The sequence below is a fragment of the Ixodes scapularis genome, unplaced genomic scaffold, assembly GCF_016920785.2.
Source record: "Ixodes scapularis isolate PalLabHiFi unplaced genomic scaffold, ASM1692078v2 PGA_scaffold4__175_contigs__length_147842914, whole genome shotgun sequence".
Lineage (NCBI taxonomy): Eukaryota > Metazoa > Arthropoda > Arachnida > Ixodida > Ixodidae > Ixodes > Ixodes scapularis.
Window position 1 is genome coordinate 101903435 of NW_024609879.1, and position 24818 is coordinate 101928252.

The 24818-nt window shown below is 46.2% G+C and overlaps 1 protein-coding gene across 1 annotated transcript in view; it reads left to right on the forward strand.

Annotated features, from left to right (window-relative positions):
- LOC8036765 (Bardet-Biedl syndrome 1 protein) overlaps window positions 1-23992 on the forward strand; it is a 48234-nt gene extending 24242 nt beyond the window's left edge. The window contains exons 12-15 of the mRNA XM_042293659.1: window positions 1145-1297; window positions 7107-7243; window positions 9979-10113; window positions 23924-23992. Coding sequence (XP_042149593.1) covers window positions 1145-1297; window positions 7107-7243; window positions 9979-10113; window positions 23924-23992 — 494 coding nt within the window. The remainder of the gene's footprint in view (window positions 1-1144; window positions 1298-7106; window positions 7244-9978; window positions 10114-23923) is intronic.
- The last annotated feature ends 826 nt before the right edge of the window (window positions 23993-24818 follow it).

Sequence of the window (24818 nt, forward strand, 5' to 3'; positions counted from 1 at the left end):
TTAGTAAAGTAGCTTGACAGCGTGTACAACCTCTTACAAGTGTAGCGGCAGCCAACACGCATGATGAGGTCGGTGCAGCTTGCAGTGTAGGGACATGCCGCGTCCACCAGTTCCTTCTGCTGTTACGTGACCCTATTCTTCCTGCAACCTGCAGGGCCACGTTGGCACTGCAAGGGCTCCCGCTGCTTCTAAAAAAACAGAACACGCCGCCTATTCACAGACGTTTCTCTGCCAAATAACTAATATGCCATTTTTATGTGTCCTCTACTTACTTTGCCGCTTCGTTTTATCACTGAGGCCCCTTCAGGAGCCATCGTAGAGTTCTTGGCCGCACCTTCTGCGGCTGGATTTGTCATCCTGTTTCAGTATTGCTCGGCCTCTCGGTATCGACGGTCAGACGTAAAAAAGTGAATAGATCAATCTCACTAAGTGTCCACGCATCCGTGACGCCACCATAACTGTTGTTTCTTATAGAGGAGGCAACAGTTCACGAGACAGCTCGTGCCGCTGCCTCCGTCACGCATGCTTCCGCGGATCTTCGTTGTCGTCTTTTAGATGTGTGCTCAGGGAGTGTCCTATATTCCCCCTAGTAAAGTATTTGGTATCGCTTTATAAAAGTGCCTGCTTTTCATGTGACTGCGAGTTGACAAATATTAGTTTGACAGCATGCTCTCGCGCCTGCGTTTTATTGTAATATCAACATTCATGACTTATGAAGTCGAGCAGAAATTGCACTTCCAATTGCCACACGATCCGCTTACTCCAGACACGTTAACCAGGAGTTGGTTGCGCTGGTTCCGGCCACCTATAGTCCCTTTATCTTGGGGATCACGAAAGCTTGCGATCTTCACCGAGCACACCAATCGCAACGTTTCTGGTTTTCGCCAATGAAGTTTGTCGATATGTAGAAGATTCAAACGATTTTACATAATTACATGCCCGGGGGCATATAGGTTGATTGATTAAACGAACTTGTCTTTGATTTCCTTTTGAATCATCCTGCCTGTAGATGTATTTGTCCTTATGGCAGGGGGAGGCGGTATATAGGACGGTATTTGTCCTCGTAGATAGTGATAGACTGTACCACGCGGCTCTCCGATAAGCCCCGTGGCGTTTTCGAAAGACAGATGATGTACTGTCGCAGGCGGCGGCCTGACGGTGCTGATCCTCAAGCGCGGCGCCCAACTTCAGAAGGAACCCGTGGCCACGCCGACTCCTGGTCCAGCCAAGTGGAGTCTGCCCAAAAAGACCAAGCTCTTCGTGGACCAGACCATGCGGGAACGGGAGCACTCAGTCGGTGAGCAACTCGATGTGCCAGAGGAAAGCACGCGCATTTTAGGCCGAAACCGAGAGGCGAAGGAATATGGCAGTTGCATGAACATAGCCGATACAACGAGACGTTACTTGGGTATCAATGGCTGAATGTGAACTCTCGCGTTTATTGAGCTTTCTGTTTTGTATATTTTAAATTATATGAATGGTCATGTAAAAGGGCCGTCCTCACACCCTCCGATGTTTGTCTCAGACGATTTTAAGCTCGCACGCACAGCGGATTAACGTCCGCTATGGGAGCGCGAAATCATGCTCGACAAAAGTCGGAGTCGTGTTCTGTGTGAAGACAGCCCTTCGTCCGATTTTCTCCAGCTAGTCAGATTGCCTGACCATATAGAGATAACAAAATTTCCCTAAAAATCTGAAATGGGTCATAAACAGCCGGCAAGTTTGCAAATCTACACTGAGGCACAGTGTCAGTACGGAAAGGAACTTTTTCCCCCAATTTATTTTTTGGGGTAGCTATTTGCATAGCTATGGGGATATGCAAGCTCTCCCCGTGTTTGGACCGTCGGAACGAAAGGAAGGCCACACCAATCAAAGCGCAACACACAAAACACGGAGGGAACGCGCGATGACGATGTATGGAAGCGAGCGCCGCCATTGGTTGAGGTCGGGCGAAGGTGGGAGGCCCTGCGGAGATAATTGTACATGATGATTGAAACCCGAGACTGTGGTTTGAAAAACGGAAACTCGCGGAGTAGGAATAAAAACCTACTTCACAAGTTTCCGTTTTTCAAACCACAGTCTCAGGTTTCAATCATCATGTATAACTTACACCAGCCCGACCGTACTTTAACCGTTCTTTTTTTATTGAGATAATTGGTTCCCTGAGTGCTCTGCGAAAAAAAAATGCTCTCGGGGAACCAATCATCTAAGCAGGGGAATGGCGAGGAATAGGACGAGGTCGAAAAGATGTTTAAACCTGAAAGTCTACGACACTGAGTATGAAGTTTCAACTGCTCACTTGTTGCTCAGTGCCCATCGCAGATTTCGTTTGCAACTCTAAACGTATTTTCGGTTTCGTCATTTCCAGAGCATTAGATCCTAGCAGTTGGCTTTCTTAGTGCTCTGCGGGGTAACGTTGACGGGCAGGTGCTTTTAAAATGCATGTCAGTCTGAGTTTTCTCCAAATTCTGGTCGAGTCCCACATGCCCTTCAGTCACACTATTGAGCAGTTGCTCGATTTAATGATTGTGAAATTAAAAACAGATTTTGCTGTTTTTACAACGAATCTAAGTTATGGCTAGAGCTCAATGAATTTTTCGTGTGCGTCAACAAAAACTAAGAGTCTCTTTGCCGTCGTTCCAAGCCCCGTTTGCGTGCCTAGTTTCCTTTCCATCCGCCGGATGGCGGTCCCGTCGCACGTGTCTAGTTTCTTCCGGCTCCTCGGGGCGGCGATAGCCCTCGACACGTGTGTGCGTACCTTTAGTGACGATGACCACCGATCAAGACAATAAATGTGTTCGTACCTTTGTTCAAAATGCTGTGTCATGTGTGTATCGTGTGCTTAACAGCTTCGCTGGTCATCTACCTTCACAAAGTGGAATGGCTCATGCTTTTTCTTTCTTTTCTTCAAACATAAACTCCGCATCGCCCAACGCTTCGCCCAAAAGGAGCAAACTAGGTACCAAAGTTTCAGAACTAGCCGTTATCTGATTCAAAAGTTATAAGTTATTTATTTGTTTCCCCCTACGTTGTCAAAGCTATAGCTTAGATTTAACAGTGTTCCAACTCGGACGAAGCTATAGTTGCGCGAGCGCTTGCAAATGTGGCGCAAAAGACGAAGCCACGCGCTCTCGTAGCAGTGCGGGTCTGCACCAAAGTGGAAGCTACGCTCGCCTTGACAATGTAGCACAAAACCTTTCGATTGGTCTATTAATAGCTTAATTTTGGTTAATCTTTTTAACAGGTTAAATGGTTCGGATCGCGGATAGCAATTTCGAGGAGATAGTAGAAATGCTTACTTCAGTACTAGAGGGCACTTATTTTATTTTAGCAGGGCGCACTCTTGTAGTCCACGGTGCACTTAGCATTCTCTATGATTGCAATCTATAGTGAACATAGGCTTTAAATAAGAATGTACAAATACTTCATTCTAAGAATTGATGTCCGTGTTTTCGTTTTTAATTGTTTTTGTGTGTCTTTTTTTTTCTTTTTTTTTTTCTTTTTTGCGGTACAGCATTAAGTTTTAGACGAGGCTGTACATTTCGCCATTGTTGACATAGCAAGAAATATTTAAAATAAAAATGTGTAGTGTTACACTTTCTTTTAGATATTATGTCCAAATGTCAACACATCCAATTATTAAATTAATTGTCCGCTTAAAGGGTAGGGATTAATCGAGATAATGTTTTAATCTACGCCCAGTCGTATTTATAAAATAAGCTTCGGGATCTTGTTCGGACCGCCAGCGCTATATTTGGGCTGAGGCTAAAGCGCCGTTCACACTCTTGCGACTGAGTAAGACCGAGAGAGACCAGACCGGTTTTTAAGCCTTTTGCTACTTCTTAGGACCGAATGTGATGCAGCGGAGCTGGTCCTAAAAGATCGCAAGAGGCTTAAAAACCGGTCTCGTCTCTCTCAGTCGTACTTGGTTGCAAGAGTGTGAACGGGCCTTAAGCGTTCAAAGGTGTCCTTGAATTTTGCAAAAACAAAACAAACCCCCACTATTTTTTTTTTTTTTTTTTTTTTGGGGGGGGGGGGTACGTTGTACATCCCAATGACTGGCTATCGAGCTTCTTTTGCGGAAACGTCTAGGCGCACGGGACTAAAGGCCCGTTCACACTCTTGCAACCGAGTACGACCGAGAGAGACCAGACCGGTTTTTAAGCCTTTTGCAACTTCTTAGGACCGAATGTGATGCAGCGGAGCTGGTCCTAAAAGATCGCAAGAGGCTTAAAAACCGGTCTCGTCTCTCTCAGTCGTACTTGGTTGCAAGAGTGTGAACTGGCCTTAAGCGTTCAAAGGTGTCCTTGAATTTTGCAAAAACAAAACAAACCCCCACTATTTTTTTTTTTTTTTTTTTGGGGGGGGGGTACGTTGTACATCCCAATGACTGGCTATCGAGCTTCTTTTGCGGAAACGTCTAGGCGCACGGGACTAAAGGCCCGTTCACACTCTTGCAACCGAGTACGACCGAGAGAGACCAGACCGGTTTTTAAGCCTTTTGCAACTTCTTAGGACCGAATGTGATGCAGCGGAGCTGGTCCTAAAAGATCGCAAGAGGCTTAAAAACCGGTCTCGTCTCTCTCAGTCGTACTTGGTTGCAAGAGTGTGAACTGGCCTTAAGCGTTCAAAGGTGTCCTTGAATTTTGCAAAAACAAAACAAACCCCCACTATTTTTTTTTTTTTGGGGGGGGGGGGGGTACGTTGTACATCCCAATGACTGGCTATCGAGCTTCTTTTGCGGAAACGTCTAGGCGCACGGGACTAAAGGCCCGTTCACACTCTTGCAACCGAGTACGACCGAGAGAGACCAGACCGGTTTTTAAGCCTTTTGCAACTTCTTAGGACCGAATGTGATGCAGCGGAGCTGGTCCTAAAAGATCGCAAGAGGCTTAAAAACCGGTCTCGTCTCTCTCAGTCGTACTTGGTTGCAAGAGTGTGAACTGGCCTTAAGCGTTCAAAGGTGTCCTTGAATTTTGCAAAAACAAAACAAACCCCCACTATTTTTTTTTTTTTTTTTTTTTTTGGGGGGGGGGGGTACGTTGTACATCCCAATGACTGGCTATCGAGCTTCTTTTGCGGAAACGTCTAGGCGCACGGGACTAAAGGCCCGTTCACACTCTTGCAACCGAGTACGACCGAGAGAGACCAGACCGGTTTTTCAGCCTCTTGCGACTGTTCACACTCTTGCAACCGAGTACGACCGAGAGAGACCAGACCGGTTTTTCAGCCTCTTCCGACTTAGGATCAGCTCCGCTGCAGCGGAGCTGATCCTAAGAGATCGCAAGAGGCTTAAAAACCGGTCTCGTCTCTCTCGGTCTTACTCAGTCGCAAGAGTGCGAACGGGCCTTTACGGTCAAACGGGCTGTTGCGCAACAGATCTTCGTGTCGTCGTCGTTGCGCTTTGCTAGCTCGACACCCCGTGGCTCAGCACGAAGGCTGGTTCAAACATCTGCGTTTGGGTCGACTGTATTACGGCTCCTGGCGTTCCGCTACGACGCGTTGCGCGGACCTCGGTCGTTACAACCACAAGTGGTCGTAACGCAGTGGGCCACGGTATACGCTGCCTGGAACTCCCCTACGACTGGTGTGTTTAGCGTCCCTATCCGCCCATGAATGGTGTACCGAAGGGGCAACAAATGACGTCAGGAAAGCCGGTGTGTCATGCTGTCGAATGTCACGATCCTGGCGGTGGGGCGTAAACGTTCTGGAAAAAAAAAATGGTTTCATGTTTGGTCGTTCTGTCAAACGCGTTTAAATCGGTAGCTTTTATAGGATCGGTAGTACATAGTTCGGGTGTAACCGCAGAGTGACCCTCAGTCTTTCGGTGCATGGGGTGGGTGGTGCTTATAGGTCAGGTGGTGCCTAGGGCAGGAGTTAATAAGGAAACAGACCACGTCACACCATAGTTTCTTGATAACGCTGCTCGCGTTTCCTTTCAGCACTACGCGTATAGGCTCCTTGCACAGGACGTCACTTCCGTTGCCCTCCAAAGAAGAGGGGAAGAAGGAGCTCCCCTCTTATCAGGATCCTCCTTTGTGCCTCACAGATTTGTACAGGCGTCGCTATTCTCCCCCCAGAAGATTATAGAAGATTAACCCGTCACTCAAAATTCTTACAAAAGCAGCTTCCCTCTCCTCCTCTTACTTGGTGTTCAAAAGTGTGCGATGCTGAATTTTCTCGGTCACCAAGAGAGGGGAAGCGCACTTTCCTGCCCTTTCCACTCCTCGTTCCGCGCGCTCTTTGTCCACCCCCCACCGGTTCCTGCTCCTCTCTTTCTTGTCTTTCCCCCCCCCCCCTCTCCTCTCCGCGCACTTTCTCACACCACCTGCTTGCGCTCCTCCCGTTCCTGCGTGCTAGCTCCATAACTCAATCATCGGCGCACTCGGCTTCCACGCCGGTGACAGGCGCCCAATCCCTAGCACCAATTACATTTTTTTTTTTTTCAGATTGTTTAGCGGTTACGGACTGAGTGGCCTACACACTTCGTGCTTACGCGGCTCCTAAAATTGATTGGCCCTATAGACCTTTTCCGCAAGGGTGCCGCCATCTTGAATTGTCGTCACTTCCAGTATGGGCGAAAACATTGTTTTGCCTTTGCCACGCCAATAGAAGGCATTTAAGATATAAGCGTAACCGTCACACTTTCTCGTTTTGCCTCCCCTTTATTTTTTTCACTATTTGCAGGTTGAAACGTTGGATTATTTTTTCGTCACCCATACCGGATACGCCTATTAGGTTGCTGGGGGCGAGAGTACACAGAAAAGGTCTATACAGCAACCGCTTTAAAAGCACGAGAAAATGCGAATGTCACCGTCGTCGCGGCATCCCAACTCCTGCAGTCGCCGAAGCTTCCGTGGACCGCAAAGCTGTAGCGCAACCTGCGGCAGAGCAGGCGTCAGCCACGTCCACCACCACCACTGTCACACCGCCAGGATCGCGGTTGGCGACAGCGCGACACCATTACGTCATCAAACAAAAATTACAAAACTTTTCTTCTTCTTTTTTTTCTGACGCGTTAAACACATTACTTGAAGACGCGTTCCTGGTACCGTATAGTCAGATTCGGACGCCAATGTCTCAGTGTACGGGTCTGAACGATGCAGCGATGCACCGGAGCTTCCAGCGGGACCTGCAGCGTCTGCGGGTCACGGCGGCGCGCCACTACGCCAGGGCTCTGGGTTCCAATCTGCAGCCCGTGAGCGCGCCGAACCAGGGGCACAGCCTGGAGCTCTCCGCACAGGTACCCTCGTGTTTCGTTGAGTCATGTCTACGTCCGAATTACGATCTACTTGAAGAGTTGAGTATGACTTATTCATCACACAAAAAAAAATGTAAACGCAATGTAAAAAGAAAAATAGAATGCTTCCCTATTTGCCTTAACAACAAAAACATCATGCACAGTCATTCATACCACGAACAATATTCGATTGGAATAACCTGCCAGCCCATAGCCAACGAAAATGATGTAACAAGATTTCATAAACTCACATAAAACAATAGAACCATATAGTCTTTTTTTGTCAACTCATGTGTATTTACTTATATGCTTATTCGTCGTTTAAGCTTATTTTTGTATTTATATATTTTTGAAAGATGAAAACAGCGCTCTGTCCGTGTCTTCCTTCATCCGATCCGTCGTTTTTTGCGCTGTTTCCTTCTTTTTAAAGTATGTCGTGCCAACTCACCCAAGCTGCAACTTTAGCAACATTTATTTATATTTTTTTTATTTATTATATTTCATGTATTTTATGTACTTCTGTAGAGGTACTTCAATTGAATAAGGAAATAAGCAGCATTATTTAAGTCAGCAGTCAGTCATTTTGGAACGGTGGTACATAGCCCGGCAGGATAAATGTAGTCATCGCAAAAGCGCAATTTCCCGAGTTCCGAGTAGGATAATGCCAGCTGAATAGACCTTTTGCAAAACGTGCAGTGCTGTCTTCAGCGCCGATAAGATTGCCGGGAATGCGCTGTACGGAACCGGCCGTAGCAGACGACGGTGAATAGACGGGCGAGCAACTGCCCTATTCTGCTTTCCTCTCTCTTGCTCACTTCAGTGTCACCTAATCAATGCTGCGGGGAATAAAGACGTGAGCGTGCAGGTACAAAACGTTTTTATGCTTCTTTGCGCACTTCGCGCACGGCCTTTTGGGGACTCTTAGAAAAATTAGTCGTTTATGTATATTTTTGACAAATAAACAAGTTTGACCATGCTGACAAAGACTGGTATAGGCGCAGAATGTCTCATAGGCCTTACACTTGTCGGCATATGCGTCTCCGGGCCCCCTGCAGTGAAGGCTCTTCCTGTTGCTTTTGCCATTTCTTACGTTCCCGATAAGCTCGCATACGTTCTGCGGCCGTCTGCTTCGTAGCAGTCGTGGCCACAGCGGAAGAGAGATGTGTCTGAACGGCACCACCTCGGCACGAAGCGTGTCGAAGATTCGTTCCTATTTCTCACAAACACCGTAAGATGGCGCAGCATGACAGGAGCTCGAGGAACCGTCCTCACTCGTCAACACGTCTGCAAAGCCTCGAGGCGCGCGACCGCGCCCGGTGTACGCCAAGCCCCAACCCGCGATTGTGCCGCCTGTGGAGGCGCGAAGATGTTTGCTGTCGCATAAAAAAGCAAACATCTTTTTTTTTTTCTTAATAGTTTAGCAGGTAAAACATTTGGTTCACAATCTCACAGTGGTGGGTTCAAATCCTGCGGGATACTTTCCCCTTTCGGGTCATTTATATAGCTCCCTAACCGCTCATTCACACTGGAAGCGGATCCGCGTTCGCAAAGCGGTTGCGAACGCGGTTGTATAAAGATCCAGTACAATTGCACGCGCACAATTGATGTCATCGAGTGCGCGTGCAATTGTACTGGATCTTTCTGCAACAGCGTAAGCAACCCCTTATTTGCGAACGCGGATTCGCTTCCAGTGTGAATGAGCGGTTATATGGCGCGCATACAGTGTGTTTGATTTTAATTCGAACAGATCTACTTTACAAAAGCTTTGACAGGTACACTGCGACCAACTTTTTTTGTGAAAATGGCCGGTGCGTAAATCATGCTTACAAAAAAAGAATTGACTAATTTTTTTTATTTTTTTATTTTGTTGTAGTCGAAGCCGAATCAAGGGGTTATTTATAAACTATAAAAACGATAAACTCAGAAATACACAATTGATTCAACAGGAACTATTCTGTCAATTGCATGTCCACCGAAACTGAATTTCCTATTCATCTGGAAAAAATTCAACTTTGCCTCTAATTTTTAACGAAAAGAACCACTTACCGATGCCGTCTGCATCTACAGATGCCGATGCCATTTGAAGAATCCACCTAGAGGTCTCTCCCTCAATTTGCTATTTACATAACTTAAACCGAACCGATGCTTTTATGCGTGCTGGGTGATACCGTGACCGTGGGAAGAGCGCTTAATTAAAAGCATGCTTCAAGGGCTCCGGTAGTGCGGCACGCGGAACACGGTAACGGTTTGCTAAAAGTCCCCAATATATTGGTCACTCGGTTTCGTTCCGGTAACGTTTACCAAAAAACTTCCGCCCCTAGACGGCTTTCGGTTTAGGTTCCGGTTACGATCCGAGTCCCTGGAGAGGAGGACGAACACGATCAAAATAAAAACAAAAACTGTGGAAGGGAGTCCACGTAAATGGTCACGTGATCTCTGTTATCACGTGAATGCCCCAGAAAACTGACGCTTATCGTGTTCAACTCAGGAAGCATAGCAATAAAATAGTTTGGTATAGTGTGATGGTAATTCAGCATATATAGGAGAAGCTTTACATAAATATATGTTTATATTAATTAACACCGCCTTACGAAACCTGAAATATATGTAGAAGTTTACTTGGTATTCTTTCGTTGAAATAAATGCACCAAAAAATGGTGATTTACAAAACAAAGAGGACCCCCTCATTTTCTTGAACAGGGCCCTCGAATCTTAAACCGGCTCTGCCTTCACCGCAGGTACAGGGGCTGGGACCCGAGTACCTGCTTCACTTGCGGCTTCAGAACAGCCGGTCGGGTCCGGTTCCGACGGACTTGTCCGTGGTCATCCACAGCGACCCCAGCTTGTACAAGGTGGCTAGGCCTATTCTGCGCGTAAGTCTAGCCATGTTAATTCGGCATTCTCAGGTGAGACTGAGAAAATGGAACCGGGTTTTTTGGTCCGTATAAATAAGTTACGCATCGCACAAAGCTGAAACTCCGTAGGAATGTGACTCTAGCAGTCAAGGAGGATAGAAGGGTAGGAGAGGGCATGATGTCAGCCGCGTAGCCTCCACAAGCCATGCTCCCTTGACGCCTCGAGCGCCTCTTTCTCATTTTCCTCCTTACTCTCCTCACTTATCAGGCCAACGTGACCACATCACGTGACCGTAGCTAGCCTTCATCTAGCCTTCATCTTATTAAACCTACCGGACGGAGCGCTCGCAAGCCAGCAAGGAATCCTTCTACAATCAACCATCCATCTCACACGTGACATGTCACACGCACCAATTGCCAGAGAGATCTACGGTCACGTTGGCCACAACATCGTTTAAATTTGTTTTAGACTAGGCTTCACCAGTATTGCAACGTGCCCTCTCCTAGTACTTATAACCTCCTTGCGCGCAAGCCTGCAAGGAGTCCTTCTACAATCAACCATCTATCTCACACGTGATATGTCACGCGGACCAATTGCCAGAGAGATCTACAGTCACGTTGGCCACAACATCGTTTAAATTTTTTATGACTAGGCTTCACCAGTAGGGTGCCTACATGTCTGTTTGTCTCAGGGTGAAGACATCCATTGTCGCCCCGAGTGTGCCAGCGCGTGACGCTCTCGCGCACTCGGTGCGTGACTTGGGCGGTAAAATGACGTTTATGCATTAGCCAGAGCTACGCGCTCGAGCTGAGTGACACCGCATTGCGCGCACTTCAAAATGCATAAAAAAAAAACGATTGGGCGGCAAAATGGCTGAGATGTCACCACTCAAGCAAAAGCGCGTGTGTATGAAGGCACTCTATTCACCAGTATTGCAACGTGCCCCCTCCTAGTACTTATAACCTCCTTGCGCGCAAGCCTGCAAGCAGTCCTTCTACAATCAATTATCCATCTCACATGTGACATGTCACGCGCACCAATTGCCAGAGAGATCTACGGTCGCGTTGGCCACAACATCGTTTAAACTTTTTATGACTAGGCTTCACCAGTATTGCAACGTGCCCCCCCCCCCCCCCCCCCCCCCTAGTACTTATAACCTCCTTGCGCGCAAGCCTGCAAGGAATCCTTCTACAATCAACCATCCATCTCACACATGACATGTCACGCGCACCTATTGCCAGAGAGATCTACGGTCACTTTGGGCCACAACATCGTTTAAATTTTTTATGACTAGGCTTCACCAGTATTGCAACGTGCCCCCTCCTATACTCATGTCTCACCCTACGATGAACTAGGGCCCGAAGGCTGGCGGGCGGAGCACTGCCTCAGAAAAGCTTGCATCTGCATTGCGAAGGAGTGCGCGAGAGAAATGCCGATACGCAGAGTGCAAAGACCATTAATCTAACGCATGTAGTTCTGTGCTATAATAGTGCGCTATTTTATACTGGCAAAATAAAGGCACATAATATTTAGTTTCATAAACGTTCTTGGCCATATTTCGTAAACATGTCAACTGTTTGGAGAAATTGGACGGCGTGCAGGCAACAATGACATAAAGTTGTTTCGCCTCAGTCATGATAATCCAATCCACTCCAACTTTTGTCTGACCCGGATATCCCTTCCCCTCGCAATTCATACATACGCTCCTGTGTCAAACACTCTACCTGACTCGTCTTCATTTCTTAATGGCCACTGGCTCTGATCCCGGGTTCTCTTCGCCCTATCGCTTTTAGATGGTATTTAATCTCTTTTTGTAGTCTTCAGTAGTAGCAAGCAGACGAAGCCGCCGCGAGGGCTCAATAAGCAGACGAAAAAGTCACCTCCGCATGACGCATCTTGGCGCACTGATACATACGACCGAGCAAATATACCATGTGGTTTCTAACAGGCTCGTGATTGGACCCGGCGGCCTGTAGCATCGGGCTTTAGTCCATTTAGGCTGAGGCGGAGTATAGTACAGGGTGTCACAAATGAAAATTTACACGGTTTTTTTTACGGCAAAAATAAACTAGGCATCCCCGAACGCTCATTTTCCGCCCGAAGGTAGAGCTAAAAGTCACAACCAGACGCCAAAGTTTCAGCCCGATCCGACAAGTTAATCAAAAGTTATAAATGGTTTTCTGAAAATTTCAATGGGAAAATGGAACCCATTTTCGCCCGTTTTCGGTTTCTGGTGCCATAGAGCCCCATGTGTTTGAAAACTCCGTCGGCCGCCATTTTCTCATTGAAATTTTCAGAAAATCATTTATAACTTTTGATTAAGTTATCGGATCGGGTTGAAACTTTGGCATCTGGTTGTGACCCCTAGCTCTACCTTTGGGCGGAGAATGAGCGTTCGGCGATGCCTAGTTTCTTTTTGCGGTAAAAAAGACAGTGTAAATTTTCTTTTGTGACACCCTGTACTTATAACCTCCTTGCGCGCAAGCCTGCAAGGAGTCCTTCTACAATAAACCATCCATCTCACACGTGACATGTCACGCGCACCATTTGCCAGAGTGATCTGCGGTCACGTTGGGCACAATATCGTTTAAACTTTTTTATGACGGCTTCACCAATATTGCATCGTGCCCCCTCCTAGTACTTATAACATCCTTGCTAGCGTTGGTGATAAAATGTGAAAGTTATGCATATCACATTACCTGAATCAAAAGATACAAAAGAAAAATAAATTACTTATGAGCCGACGTCCACCTAAGCCTAATATTCATCAAACTTAGATTTGAGGTTGTGGGCGTGTGCAGCAATTGATGTCAGTGAAAAAACTTGCGAGCAAGAAAGAAAACAATATTGTCTTTAAAACTGACAAGCTTTTTCACTGAAAAAATACTACAGGCGCCCATATAATCTCAAATATCGGTATAATGCAAATTAGGCTTAGGTGGACGTCGGCTCATAAAGAATTTTTATTTTTCGTTTGTATCTTTTGATCCTCACGTGCTCCAACTTTTTGCACTTCATCACCATCACTACCGGCGCTTTCTCGCGGAGTTTCAGGTCTCTTCGATGCGTGGTTTATTTAAGCGGTCCAGAACACCGGGTTTTATTTTCTAAATCTCACCCTGTACACTCTAAAAAAAAAAGGGGGGGGGGGGGGGGGGGAGGGTGTCGTCTTACACCCTTTTGTCCCGCATAATGCATAGACCTTCTGCGAAATCCCTCAAGCGCCCCGGCCCGCGCGCGAGGAAATGTGGGAGAGATTGTCCCTCGCCTGGCCGCTCTGCCTTGAGATCGCATTGTCTTGTCGCTTGTCTTCTCTTAATCCTCCGTTTTTAGATTCTATTATTTATTTTTATCTATTCCAGTGTATTTTTTTATTGCTTCTAAGTGTTTCTATTCTCTTCGGCGCGCGATATTTCTTGTATATATATATAGTATTTGTGTCTTTATTTTGCCTTTCTCGACGGGAGTGCCGACGGGCAACACGCCACTTCGCGCGTCGTTTTCCAGGTGAGTACTACCGTTGCTACCGATTCCGATCGCGCTGTTAGCTGTCCATTTTTTGTTCATTTGACCCGCGTGCAGTCGAGAGGAGCCGTTTATGAACACCCGCGCACATGTCATAGGGGTAGGCAGAGCTCTGAATCAACAATCGCGACGCGAGAGCCGAGTGCGCTGTGATTTGGCCGCCCGTGCTCGCTCCGTTGACTCGCACTGCAGCGTATGCCTTCGAGTTCCACTTACTTGACCAAGATACACCACGCCGCTTTGTCGCCGCGAACCATTTGTCCGAATATTTGCGAAGCTGAGGCATATGCAACGCTGCGGCGCCTGACAACTGCGCGCTGCGGCGCGATCCCTTCGCAAACGCCGACGGCTCAACGTCGCGGCTTGGATGCGCATATGGCATGCCTTCGTAATCTATCTGCTAAGCTGTTGTTATTTTCCAACACCCTTTTTCAAGTGCGGAGATGTGTTGCCGCGAGTCATTTTTCCGAACGCCTGCGAAGCTGTAACACCGTTCGTCATATCCAACGCTGCGGTGCCTGACAAACTGCGCGCAGTGGCGCTAAAGCGCCGGTGGCCCAACGTCTATCTGCTAAGCGGTTGTCAGTTGCAAACACAATTTTTCAAGAGCAGAAATGTGCTGTCACCCAGGCAGTTATCTTGAAACTCGTAGTTCCTTCGATAAATTTATTTCTCTAGTCAAGATGTCAGCTCAGGGTATTTTATTTCGTTAGGTCACCTTCAGCAGCAACATGCCCGGTGGTACAGTTTTGCTGTGTACCAGCCTGTGCAAACAATACTGCCAGCGCACAGCATGTTTCCTGGCCCCGCTTTCCAAAAGACAGCGTCCTGCGAAGCGTTTGGGTGACGACAACTGCGTGCTTGTCAGGCGCCGCAGCGTTGGATATGCCGAATGGTGTTACGGCTTCGCAGGCATTCGGACAAATGATTCGCGGCAATACATCTCTGCACTTGAAAAAGGGCGTTAACTGACAACAGCTTAGCAGATAGATTACGAAGGCATGTCATAGGTGCATTCAAGCCGCGACGTTGAGCCGTCGGCGTTAACGAAGGGATCGCGCCGCAGCGCGCAGTTGTTGTCAGGCGCCGCAGCGTTGCATGTGCCTCAGCTTCGCAAACATTCGGACAAATGGTTCGCGGCGACAAAGCGGCGTGGTGTATCTTGGTCAAGTACGCGGCCCGCGACTCGCTGGGAGGCGGCCCAAAGGCCGAGCGGCTACGAGTCCCGGCTCTCATGTCTCGAGCGCTAGAAATGGCATGCACCATAGTGATCTCATCGCGTCGCTTACTTTTCGCTCCAAAAATAACTCTGCTCTTTTAACGTACTCACATAGTTTATACTTTTCTGTATTCATTTGCCTTTTGTTTCGATTAAAATTTTGCTCCCCTGTTTTTTTGTAATGCACGACTATTCCGCTACTATAGGTTGCAGGCGCAAGATTTTCGTTGAAAGATGTATCTCGGCTGTAAAGCTACGAGCTCGGGAATCTCACCTTCAAAAATATATTACCATTAAAACAGAATTATTTGTACGAGTGTCGTAGTTAAAATCATCAGAATAGCAACAACTGTCATATGAACTCATTGTTTTTTTTTAGCGACATGTTGAGCTTGGTTAATTTCTGCGTGAATTGATCAGCGGGAACGACAGTGTATTTGTTCTATTAAAATGCTATACCTCTTCTATTAAAAAAATGTTGTAATTCTATTAAAAATCCCAGCACGTTGGCGGGGCAGTGTCATTTTAATTCTTATCGCATCTGGTCAGGGCCCAAAGTAGTCTTATAAACAAGTCAAATCTAAATATATCACTGGCAAGGCTGTGAGTTTACAAAAAACATAAATCACGAAGTTCCCCCCCTTTTCCTCCCCATCCTACGTTGGCCCTCGACCTCTCCGATTTGGGATATCTGGCCCCCACACGCAAATGAGTTTGAGACCACTCTATACGCTGCAGTGCGAGTCAACGGAGCGAGCGCACGCGGCCGAATCACAGTGCACTCGGCTCTCGCGTCGCGATTGTTCATTCAGAACTCCACTGACCCCTATCCTCTCGACTGCACGCGGGTCGAATGAACTAAAATTAACAGCTAACAGCGCGATAAGAATCGGTAGCAACGGTAGTATTCTCACCCGGGCAACGACGCGCGAAGCGGCGCGTTGTCCGTCGGCACTCCCGTTGAAAAAGGCAAAATAAAGACACAAATACTATACTCTATTTCACCTTAGGATATACCGCAGAAAAGCCTACAAGCGTGAGCTCCTTGCTCTGGGGCAGATCTCGGCGGCACAAGCTCTCGTGCATTGGGGGGCTACTCGCGCTTCTAGACTTCGCTGCGGTACAACATAAGATGAAACGAAGTCGCGCACAGAAGAGAAGAGAAACACTTAGAAGCAATAAAAAATACACTGGAAAAAATAAAAATAGGTAATAGAATCAAAAACAGAGGATTAAGAGGAGACATGGCGACAAGGCAATGCGATCTCAAGGAAGAGCAGCCAGGCGAGGTACAGTTTTTCCCACAATTCCTCGCGCGCGGGCCGGTTCGCTTGGGAAAATTGCAAATCGTCTATTCGACGTACAGCGGACTGATGTCGAACAGATGGCCCCAACTTTTACGAGGGGATGGATAACGGTGCGATATAACTTATTAAACAGCTAAAGTACATGTCAAAGAATACAGAGAAAAAAAAAGAAACAAGAAACACGAAAGTTTTGCAGTAAAACCAAACAATTGTTGTTGTTTTTTAGTTAGTAACACGTACATCAGCTATGTTGAAAGTTGTACCACTCGGCTAACAAGCCGCTGGTGAAAGCTGGTATCGTCGATTTGACGTCAGCGCGCTGTACGCCGAACTGAAATTTCGGGGTGTCTTATATGACAAGGGGTGTAAGAAATGTACCCTATTTTTTTTTTTTTTTTTCTGAAAGTGTAAAATAATAATGGAGTACCTCAATTGTATGGCCGGTGCCTGGAGGCTGGAACGCGTCTCTGACTTGTGTGTTCAGCCTCCTATCGCGCCCATACACCAAAATTGGCCTCGAAGTGGCGACAAATGACGTCACAGAGCGCCGGCCTGTCAAGCTGTCGGATGTCCGATCCTGACAATTGGGGCTAAGAACCTCGGCAAAGGGTATACCGAGCGGACGCGATTGACACTATCATCACGTCTTCCCAAGTCCTGGCTGCCGAATCTACCGTAGATGGTCAAGTTGGGGCCCTAATCTACACGACGTGGGACCAAGCGGGACGGGGGAACCGGGACATCACCACCTGCTGCGATTGGCCAGCAGTGCAAGCTGGCCTATTGCAGCAGGCGGCGATGTCCCGGTTTCACCTGGTCCCACCGTGAAGATTAGGACCCACGGACAGAACAGGCGTCTACCGTTCTACCTGTTGCTGTGACGCCGCTAGGATCGCGGTCGGCGACATGACACTTTTGTGACGTCACGAGGCGGAAATAGAGAAACCACTTTTTAGAACGAGGCAAACACACCAGTTGTAAGCGCGTTCCAGGCCCAACGAGACTGAATGTCCAACGAGCCTGAATGTCCAATCGGTCACGTGAGAGGCGAGACGGAATGTACAACGAGACGAAAGATCCAATCGAGACGGAATGTCCATCGAGTCTGAATGTCCAACGAGACGAAAGATCCAACCGAGACGGAATGTCCAACGAGCCCGAATATCCAACGAGACGAAAGATCCAACCGAGACGGAATGTCCAATGAGCCTGAATGTCCAACGAGTCTGAATATCCAACGAATATAGAATGAACCTTGCAAAGAATTTAGAATACATTTCTTTGTTGAACTGTAGGATTACTGGTAGTTACGGCGGTAAAAAATGCGTTCGGTAAAATGGGGAACCGGACATTTCGGTGCGGAGATATCGGTACGCGATCATTTCGGTATGTGGTCGCTTCGGCACCGGGCTTTTCAGTACCGGGATTTTTGATGCACGGCTGTTATGGTGTGCCGCTGAGCTTGTCTCACTGACGTTGCCTCTGTGAAGTCCCCAAAATGAAATAGACCGATCTCACCAGCCAGTTTGACTACGCCACCGCTGCCGCAAAGCATCGAGGGAACTTTAGTCTTTCTGCGCATGCGACAACCTCGCTGGAGCTCTGCGCGTGCAGGCCACCAACAGTCTTGTGCACTGCCGACTGCCTCCTGTGAACTAAAGTTATGGCTGCCTCGCGCATGCGTCGAACGCTTGGTGAGATCGGTCTATTAAAATTATGCTCGTATACTTTGTAGACTTCATAAAATCCCAAACACAATTCATTTGTTGTTCGTTTTATATATCTATATCTTTATCTATATATAAAAAATGTTTTCTATAATTTAAAAAAAAGACGTTTAAAAGGTCACACATGCTAAAAGATCAAAGACCGAACTCGTTGACCATTGACAACCTGTCACGCGTTTGATTTTAGAATGTCGTACCTCTGGAGTGGAAACAAATGTGGGACCCACGAGAGTTCTTAGAACCGTTAATCGTGCTTATCCCCAGCCACAGTTCTTCCGTATTGTACGAGTTGCTGTATTTTTCTTATTCGTGTCCCTAGTCCCGCAAAGATGATGTCCCTCGCATGGGAGAAAAACACCTGATTGAATTTTTAGTATTATAATTATGATGAGGTGAAGCCGGTGTAGTATGTGTAATTACTTTAAATTGTAGTTTTTGTTTTCTTCTTTTTTACAGAACGAACGTGAAAGTTTTAGAGATTTTTGATTGGACTTCTCGGTCCCCAGAAACAAAATTTCGATCCTCATATCAAAATCAGTGATAGAATACAACGTTCCTTCCATTAAGCCTTTGTGCAGCTAATCTCAATTGGTGAGCTTTTTTCCGGTGATTGTGCGGAGGATTCGGCACAATAACGCTTATCGCGACGATTAGTTTCGCATGCTTCGGCCACCAAAGCGATTGCTGTCGCAAAGAACCATGTATTAAGCAGCAAGTAGGTAATCTTAATAATTATTACAATACTTTTTTAGGGTTGGCTTCCGTCATTTCTGCCTTTCCTGGTCACGTGGCTTGCAGCAATCGCACCGATACGCGCCCAGGTAGCATACCAAGGTTGCGATCGGGTTTCAACTGGTTCTAACTCTGTCACAGAGCCGCTGCGACAGTGCGACCGTTATTTATTTATATGCGTACATTACAAGTGCACATATGACCACGGCATCAGGAGGTCAGCCCCTCGCTCGGTCTTCCCAAATTCCATAATGCTAGAGTTGCGAGTGAACATATTCACGAAGAACCCGACTTTTATCATTTTGAATAACCCGGTTACGATTCACTATCGGACCCTTGCCAATTCTGAGAGCTGCATTTGTCATCCTCTCTTTTTGAAAAGAAGGTCTCACTGTTGACCCCCACTGTCACCGGCAATCTACACACCCAACCCTAATCAACTCTTTTCGACAGTTCGACAAACGGGGACTTTCGCCCCATTCTTCATTCTGCGAATCAGGACGAATTGTCCTTCTTCCAGTTGTCCAGAGACCAATGGAATTTCGACGAAGTGACCGGATTCGTGGTGCAGTACGCTTACCCTAAAAGAATAGAAAGCCACGTGGCACGATCTATTGTTATATTCACACATGATGCAAGCTATTAGTACATCCGGGTGTGAACCTTCTGCTGCACGCCGAGATAGATGAGTTCGCTTCCTTTATCAGCAGTCAAGCTCCCACCTACCAAGACGTCATGAACTACCTCAACATAATGGCGAGCTTTGGAGTGCTTCCAGAAGCCAGTTAAATTACATGGGCTTCTAAAAACCACTATGCATGTCACATGCAAAAAAAAAAAAAAAGTTGCGTATTGTGTGATACTAGTATTATCGCTCTACTCACTGACATACAAACCTATTGGTAGGGAATGGATGCGTATGTAAACTACTGACGACTGAAGTGTAAAGTGAGTAGTTGTCTCTTCCAAAGATAAACGAACAAAAATAAAAATTTCTCAAATTCACACAATTGTTCCGCATTTACTCAGTAATTGTCGGGTCACACCAGCCACCACCCCCATGCATTTACAGGCGCGCTAGGTGTAGATTTTATTTTAAAAAAAAGATATCTATATATTTTTTTTATTAGTGGGAAATTACGCTTGTGGAAACTCTTGATGCCTCGCACCCACAGCTCCCAAAGCTCATTTGAAAAAATTAAATATTGACTCTCCGTATAGTCAGTGGCGCTGGCGGGCGGTCATGTGTTTGGAATGCGGATCTCCGTATGTATTATTATTTATTAGTATTATTAGTATTATTAGTATCTATTAGCCCCGAGAGCGAACACAAGCGTCGCTGCGGTCGCCGCGCCCTGATTGGGTGAGGTGTACCGTGACGTCATGGGGAGGACTCCGCTCCGCGATCTCGCATCGGCTCGCTTCCCAGCACCGGTGTCCCGGTTTGGCGTTGTGTGCCGCAAGCTCTTCGAGGAGCTGGACTTCGTTTACCCGGTGTACAAGACGTTGAGTTAGGCCGATATTGACGTGCTTCCGTACATTTTATAAGCCTGCTTGTCTCTTTTACCTTTCAAATTGGGTTACAGAACCCGAAAGCTATCGGCGGATGCAATACCGCCGATGAACCTCCCCCTCCGTCCACACGACACAAGGCAATTTTGCGAGGGATCGGTGAAGCGGTGGCACAAATGTTTCAGACGCTGGGATTCTATTCCTTGCATGTTCATGATTTAGGACGATATTACATTCTGCTTGCAAGGCATTTGAAGTGGCATTTATATCATGGGCCTTTGAGTGGTCTGCAAATTAGATCGCGACCCCGACATTGCGCTGCCACTCTCTATGCGCTGGTTCGCAGATGTTTTAAAGGCCCCGTGTCTGATTATCTTTGAAATGCTCATGGAACAGGGTTGTTTTACATAAATGTAGCTCCTTCGTAAATAAATTATATAGTTTATACACGTATGCAGGCGTATTTCTTAGAAGATGCACAATTACTGGAAATTAGTTTGTATGGTAGCAGCAAAGACGGCCGAATTGACCCCAGTGCCTGTATGATATGTGTTGACTGCCCAAAATATGCACAGCAATAGTGCCGTCATTTGAAATGTTTATACTTTTTCCTGAAATTCTTTATTGCAGTCTTGGGTATTCGGAAAATACACTGTTCAGTCTGAATTGTCATTTTCAATTAAAGGAGACACTGCTGCAGGTCCCAAAAGCTTCCTCGGCCTCCAAACTCCGTGCAGCTGGACTCTCTGACAACAGAGGAAAACAGGAAGAAAAGCAAGCATTCGAACGTCTGTCCAGTGGTAGCATTCGAACGTCTGTCCAGTGGTAGCATTTTCTGCTACTGGCTGCACTAGTAGCAGAAAATGTGGAACCTGTGAAAAGCGACAGTCTGCGTAAGAAAAGCTTCTGCTATTTTAGCTTCAGGACAATTCAATTTAAGTAAAATCACAATTTTAGGACTTAAGGGACTAATAGCGAGTTAGACACCTCCGCTTACGTTTGTTATACATTACTTGAGGGTTGATATAAACAAGTCCACAGATACCACCCGTGTAGTCTATTGAAATACTATCCGAATCCAGCAAAGGTAAAATGCGAGGAATGTATATAATAAATGTTCCTTGTTTTTTTACTTTGTCCCTGCACTTGGGCTGTATAACTTGTTATTCTCTCCCCATGGCCCAGACTTATTTAGCATGTTGCTCGAGCAGCATGCAGCTTTTCTGCTTCGGCGATCTTGTTTAAAAGCAGAGATACAAAAAAGTATATCATAACCTGCCAATTCATCCAGACCATCAGCAGCATTAATTGTGCGAGATGTAGATCTATAGTGATGCTCCTGCGATTGTGGCCATATTTTTATGTTTTCATATGCCAGCTGAGATTCATGCGTTGCCTGACCTGTCAACCATGCTTAAAATGATGGTTGAAGTTTCGCCTGTACCTACAGTACATACCTCAATAAAGGCACATGTAAAAATTTACACTTCCTACGAAAAACACGCCAAAAAAAATCAATAGAAACGAGCGCGCCGACAGCTAGCGTCGTCACAGACTCCACAAGGCGAGCGGGGCGAGTCGGGGAAAACTTTTCTCCTCGCCGTGACGTCACCCCGGTTTGCCATAAGGGGGCGCCACGCGAACTTCTCGGGGCTAATAGATCGAAACGGGCAGGGATGAGGACTGAACTAGAAATTCCTGGGTTCTGAAGCGCGGCTTTTATAGACGTCCCCCAATTGCGATCCACTATACATTGCATCCCTATTATATATTTCAAATTGGCTGACCTATGTCATCGGAATATTCCAAACATTTGAACTGTTAATATCAAAGGAGCGTTTGGCGTCGTACAATCGACACCTTTAACCGATTGGTACATAGCTGCGCATCGGCACTCAGCTAACTAACCATCAAGCCTTCCTATAGATGAAATTATAATATTTGTGTCTGCTCTGTTTCTTTGTCGGTCCGTCAACGTCGGCTTTTGTGGCACATTTTAGTATGATGTAACTACGGCAATGCCTGCAGGAACGCAGACTAAATATACACACAAGTCTGTACATTTAAGAGGGCAAATTATTCTAGCACGTGACAGGCGAGACGGAATGTCCAACGTGCCTGAATGTCCAACGAGACGAAAGATCCAACCGAGACGGAATGTACAACCAGCCTGAATGTCCATCGAGACGAAAGATCCAACCGAGACGGAATGTCCAACGAGCCTGAATGTCCAACGAGACGTAAGATCCAACCGAGACGGAATGTCCAACGAGCCTGAATGTCCAACGTGCCTGAATATCCATTATTGGATCTTTCGTCTCGTTGGACATTCAGGCTCGTTGGACATTCCGTTGGACATTCCGCCGGCGAGCCATTTCCCATCCCATCAGCGCATTGTGAACTTAAGGGGTGCTGCCACTGCCAAAAGCAGTGGCAGCTTCCCCGCAGAGCTCGTGAGCATTTTGAGTGAAAAACATTTGACCAAAGAGGCAGCATCAGCAAGTTCGTAAAAAATGCGTCCACTTTCGTCTACTATTGATCATGCCGTCATACTACCATTATCCGTCGAAGCTGTCCGTCACAATGTTTAGTCCAAGTTTCATGGGAAGCGCATCAACTTGGATTTTTTTTTTAATGTGGTAAGGTATACAGACTTGCACTCTGCACCGACATTCATGGTACCTGGAAAAGAATAGAAAAGTTCCAAAAGACCGTTCAAACCGTGTATCAAAGTCAGGACCTATATGTACGCATACGTAATGTTAATGTCACCATAGCGGTAAGCGAAACTATTCCGAGCCTCCAAATAGGCGTTCCCGGAAAATCCCACAAGGCTTCTACTTAACCCCACAATGCAACGCGTGGCGTGGGGAATTGTGGGGCTGTTTCGATGTAAGTAGTTTACATTATCTTTTCCTTTTTATTAAAAAAAAATGTGTGTTCCGTCGAATTCATAACGCCACTATCAGTTACTAGCTCCAAGGAGGCACATTTTTAGACTTTTTTTTAAATGTTTTTGCAGGGGACGCACTATTTTATGGGGTGAACGTAGACACGGTCGGCGATGCAAACCGGTACGCTAGCTTTGACTGCGTTGCACGCTATGTATGAAATGGAGTATAGTCTTGAATAAGCTGCTGCACCTTCACCCACTCCCAGAGACACACCACACGACAGTTCTAGAAATATGTAAAATGCAGACGGCAGGATTCAGTTTAGAATAATATGCACGACGCGAAACTTGTTGGATCTCGTATAAAACGAATTCTCAAAACGAGTACTCGCAGGTGTAGCTATGTGTAAAGATGCCCGCTTCATTCGGAGCGAACCCAGGTTCGATGCAAAAAATAAACATACATGTTTTTTTGTTGATCTTTTTTTTTTTTTTTTTTAACAATTATTATTGACGAAACTTCGTGCATACTTTTTTCCTTTCCTTTTTAATTTCTTTCTTTTTTTTTTTTTTTTTTTGCACAATTATTATTGAAAAAAAATGTTATCGACGAAGCTTTGATCTATATGGTATGGGACTCCCTTTCTAGAGGTGCATAGGGAAACGGCGGGGCTTGGGTTGCCGGCCGGACGCCGCGAAGCAGCGTTTACGGGGGGAGGGGGGGGGGGGGGGGTTAATATGTGTAATGAGCAGCCACAGACTGTCGGAGACTGTTGGCCCAGGCTTTATCCGACTTGCCTTTTAGGCGGATTCCTCGAACTCTGGGCTGGGGCTAACCGGAAACTGTTTGCTAGGGCTTTATCCGACTTGCCTTTTAGACTGATTCCTCAAAATCGATTATATTTTTTGCAGGCAAATTGCGAAGATTACAAATTCGGACATACATTTTTTTGTGTTGCTAAATCTCGCCTGAACTTTTAATTACATTTTGTGAATGTAGAGTAGTGCCCAGTTTGCTAAACATTGTGCCTCTAACATCTTTTTTTTTCGGTAGTGCAAATGCTGCTGACCTGTGACTCCCGTTGAGAAGGGGAAGAGTCAAAACAGAGTCACTCGAATCATTGACTCTCTAAGAGAGTCGTGAAGTGTCAAAGGGAGTCATGGAGGCAGCGAAGAGAGTCATGGAAGCAGCGACTCCCTTTGGACTCCTTTTTTTTTTTTTTTTTTTAAGAGTGTACAGATAAAAGAGCCAACACACCACAATGCCGATACATACTTTGTTTTGTTATTGTCCATGCTTTCTTTCCATTCTAAAATCGCAAAACTCTAAACAAATATGAAGTGCTCTTTCTATTCATGAACACTCCTTCCCGTCCCGCGCCGTATAATGGATTGCCGTAGTGCGCCGAAACGACGATAGGAGAAGCTGCGTATTCCCGGAATGGTCTATTGAATCTCATGGCTGGGCCATAAAAAGGCAGAGGCATTGCCCATTCCAGGGTACAAGCTGCGTATTATACATATATATATATATGGGCGGTTTCATTTGGATTCAGACAACGAAGTGCAGTCGTATTTTTTATTTTGCCTCAAATTGTTTTATATACTGTGGCGCATGTCCCAAGAAGAACAATCCTTTTTTCTTTTAATGTCCTGACATGTCTAGTTTCTGAATAAAAATTTTTCAAAGAAGCAAGAAAGAACGACGAGGTTTTGATGATTGTCGTCTGTGGCGTTTTTGAATCACTCTCAATCTCAAAGTATTCAAAAGAGAGCGTCTATATTTTTTTAGTGTGATATATATGCA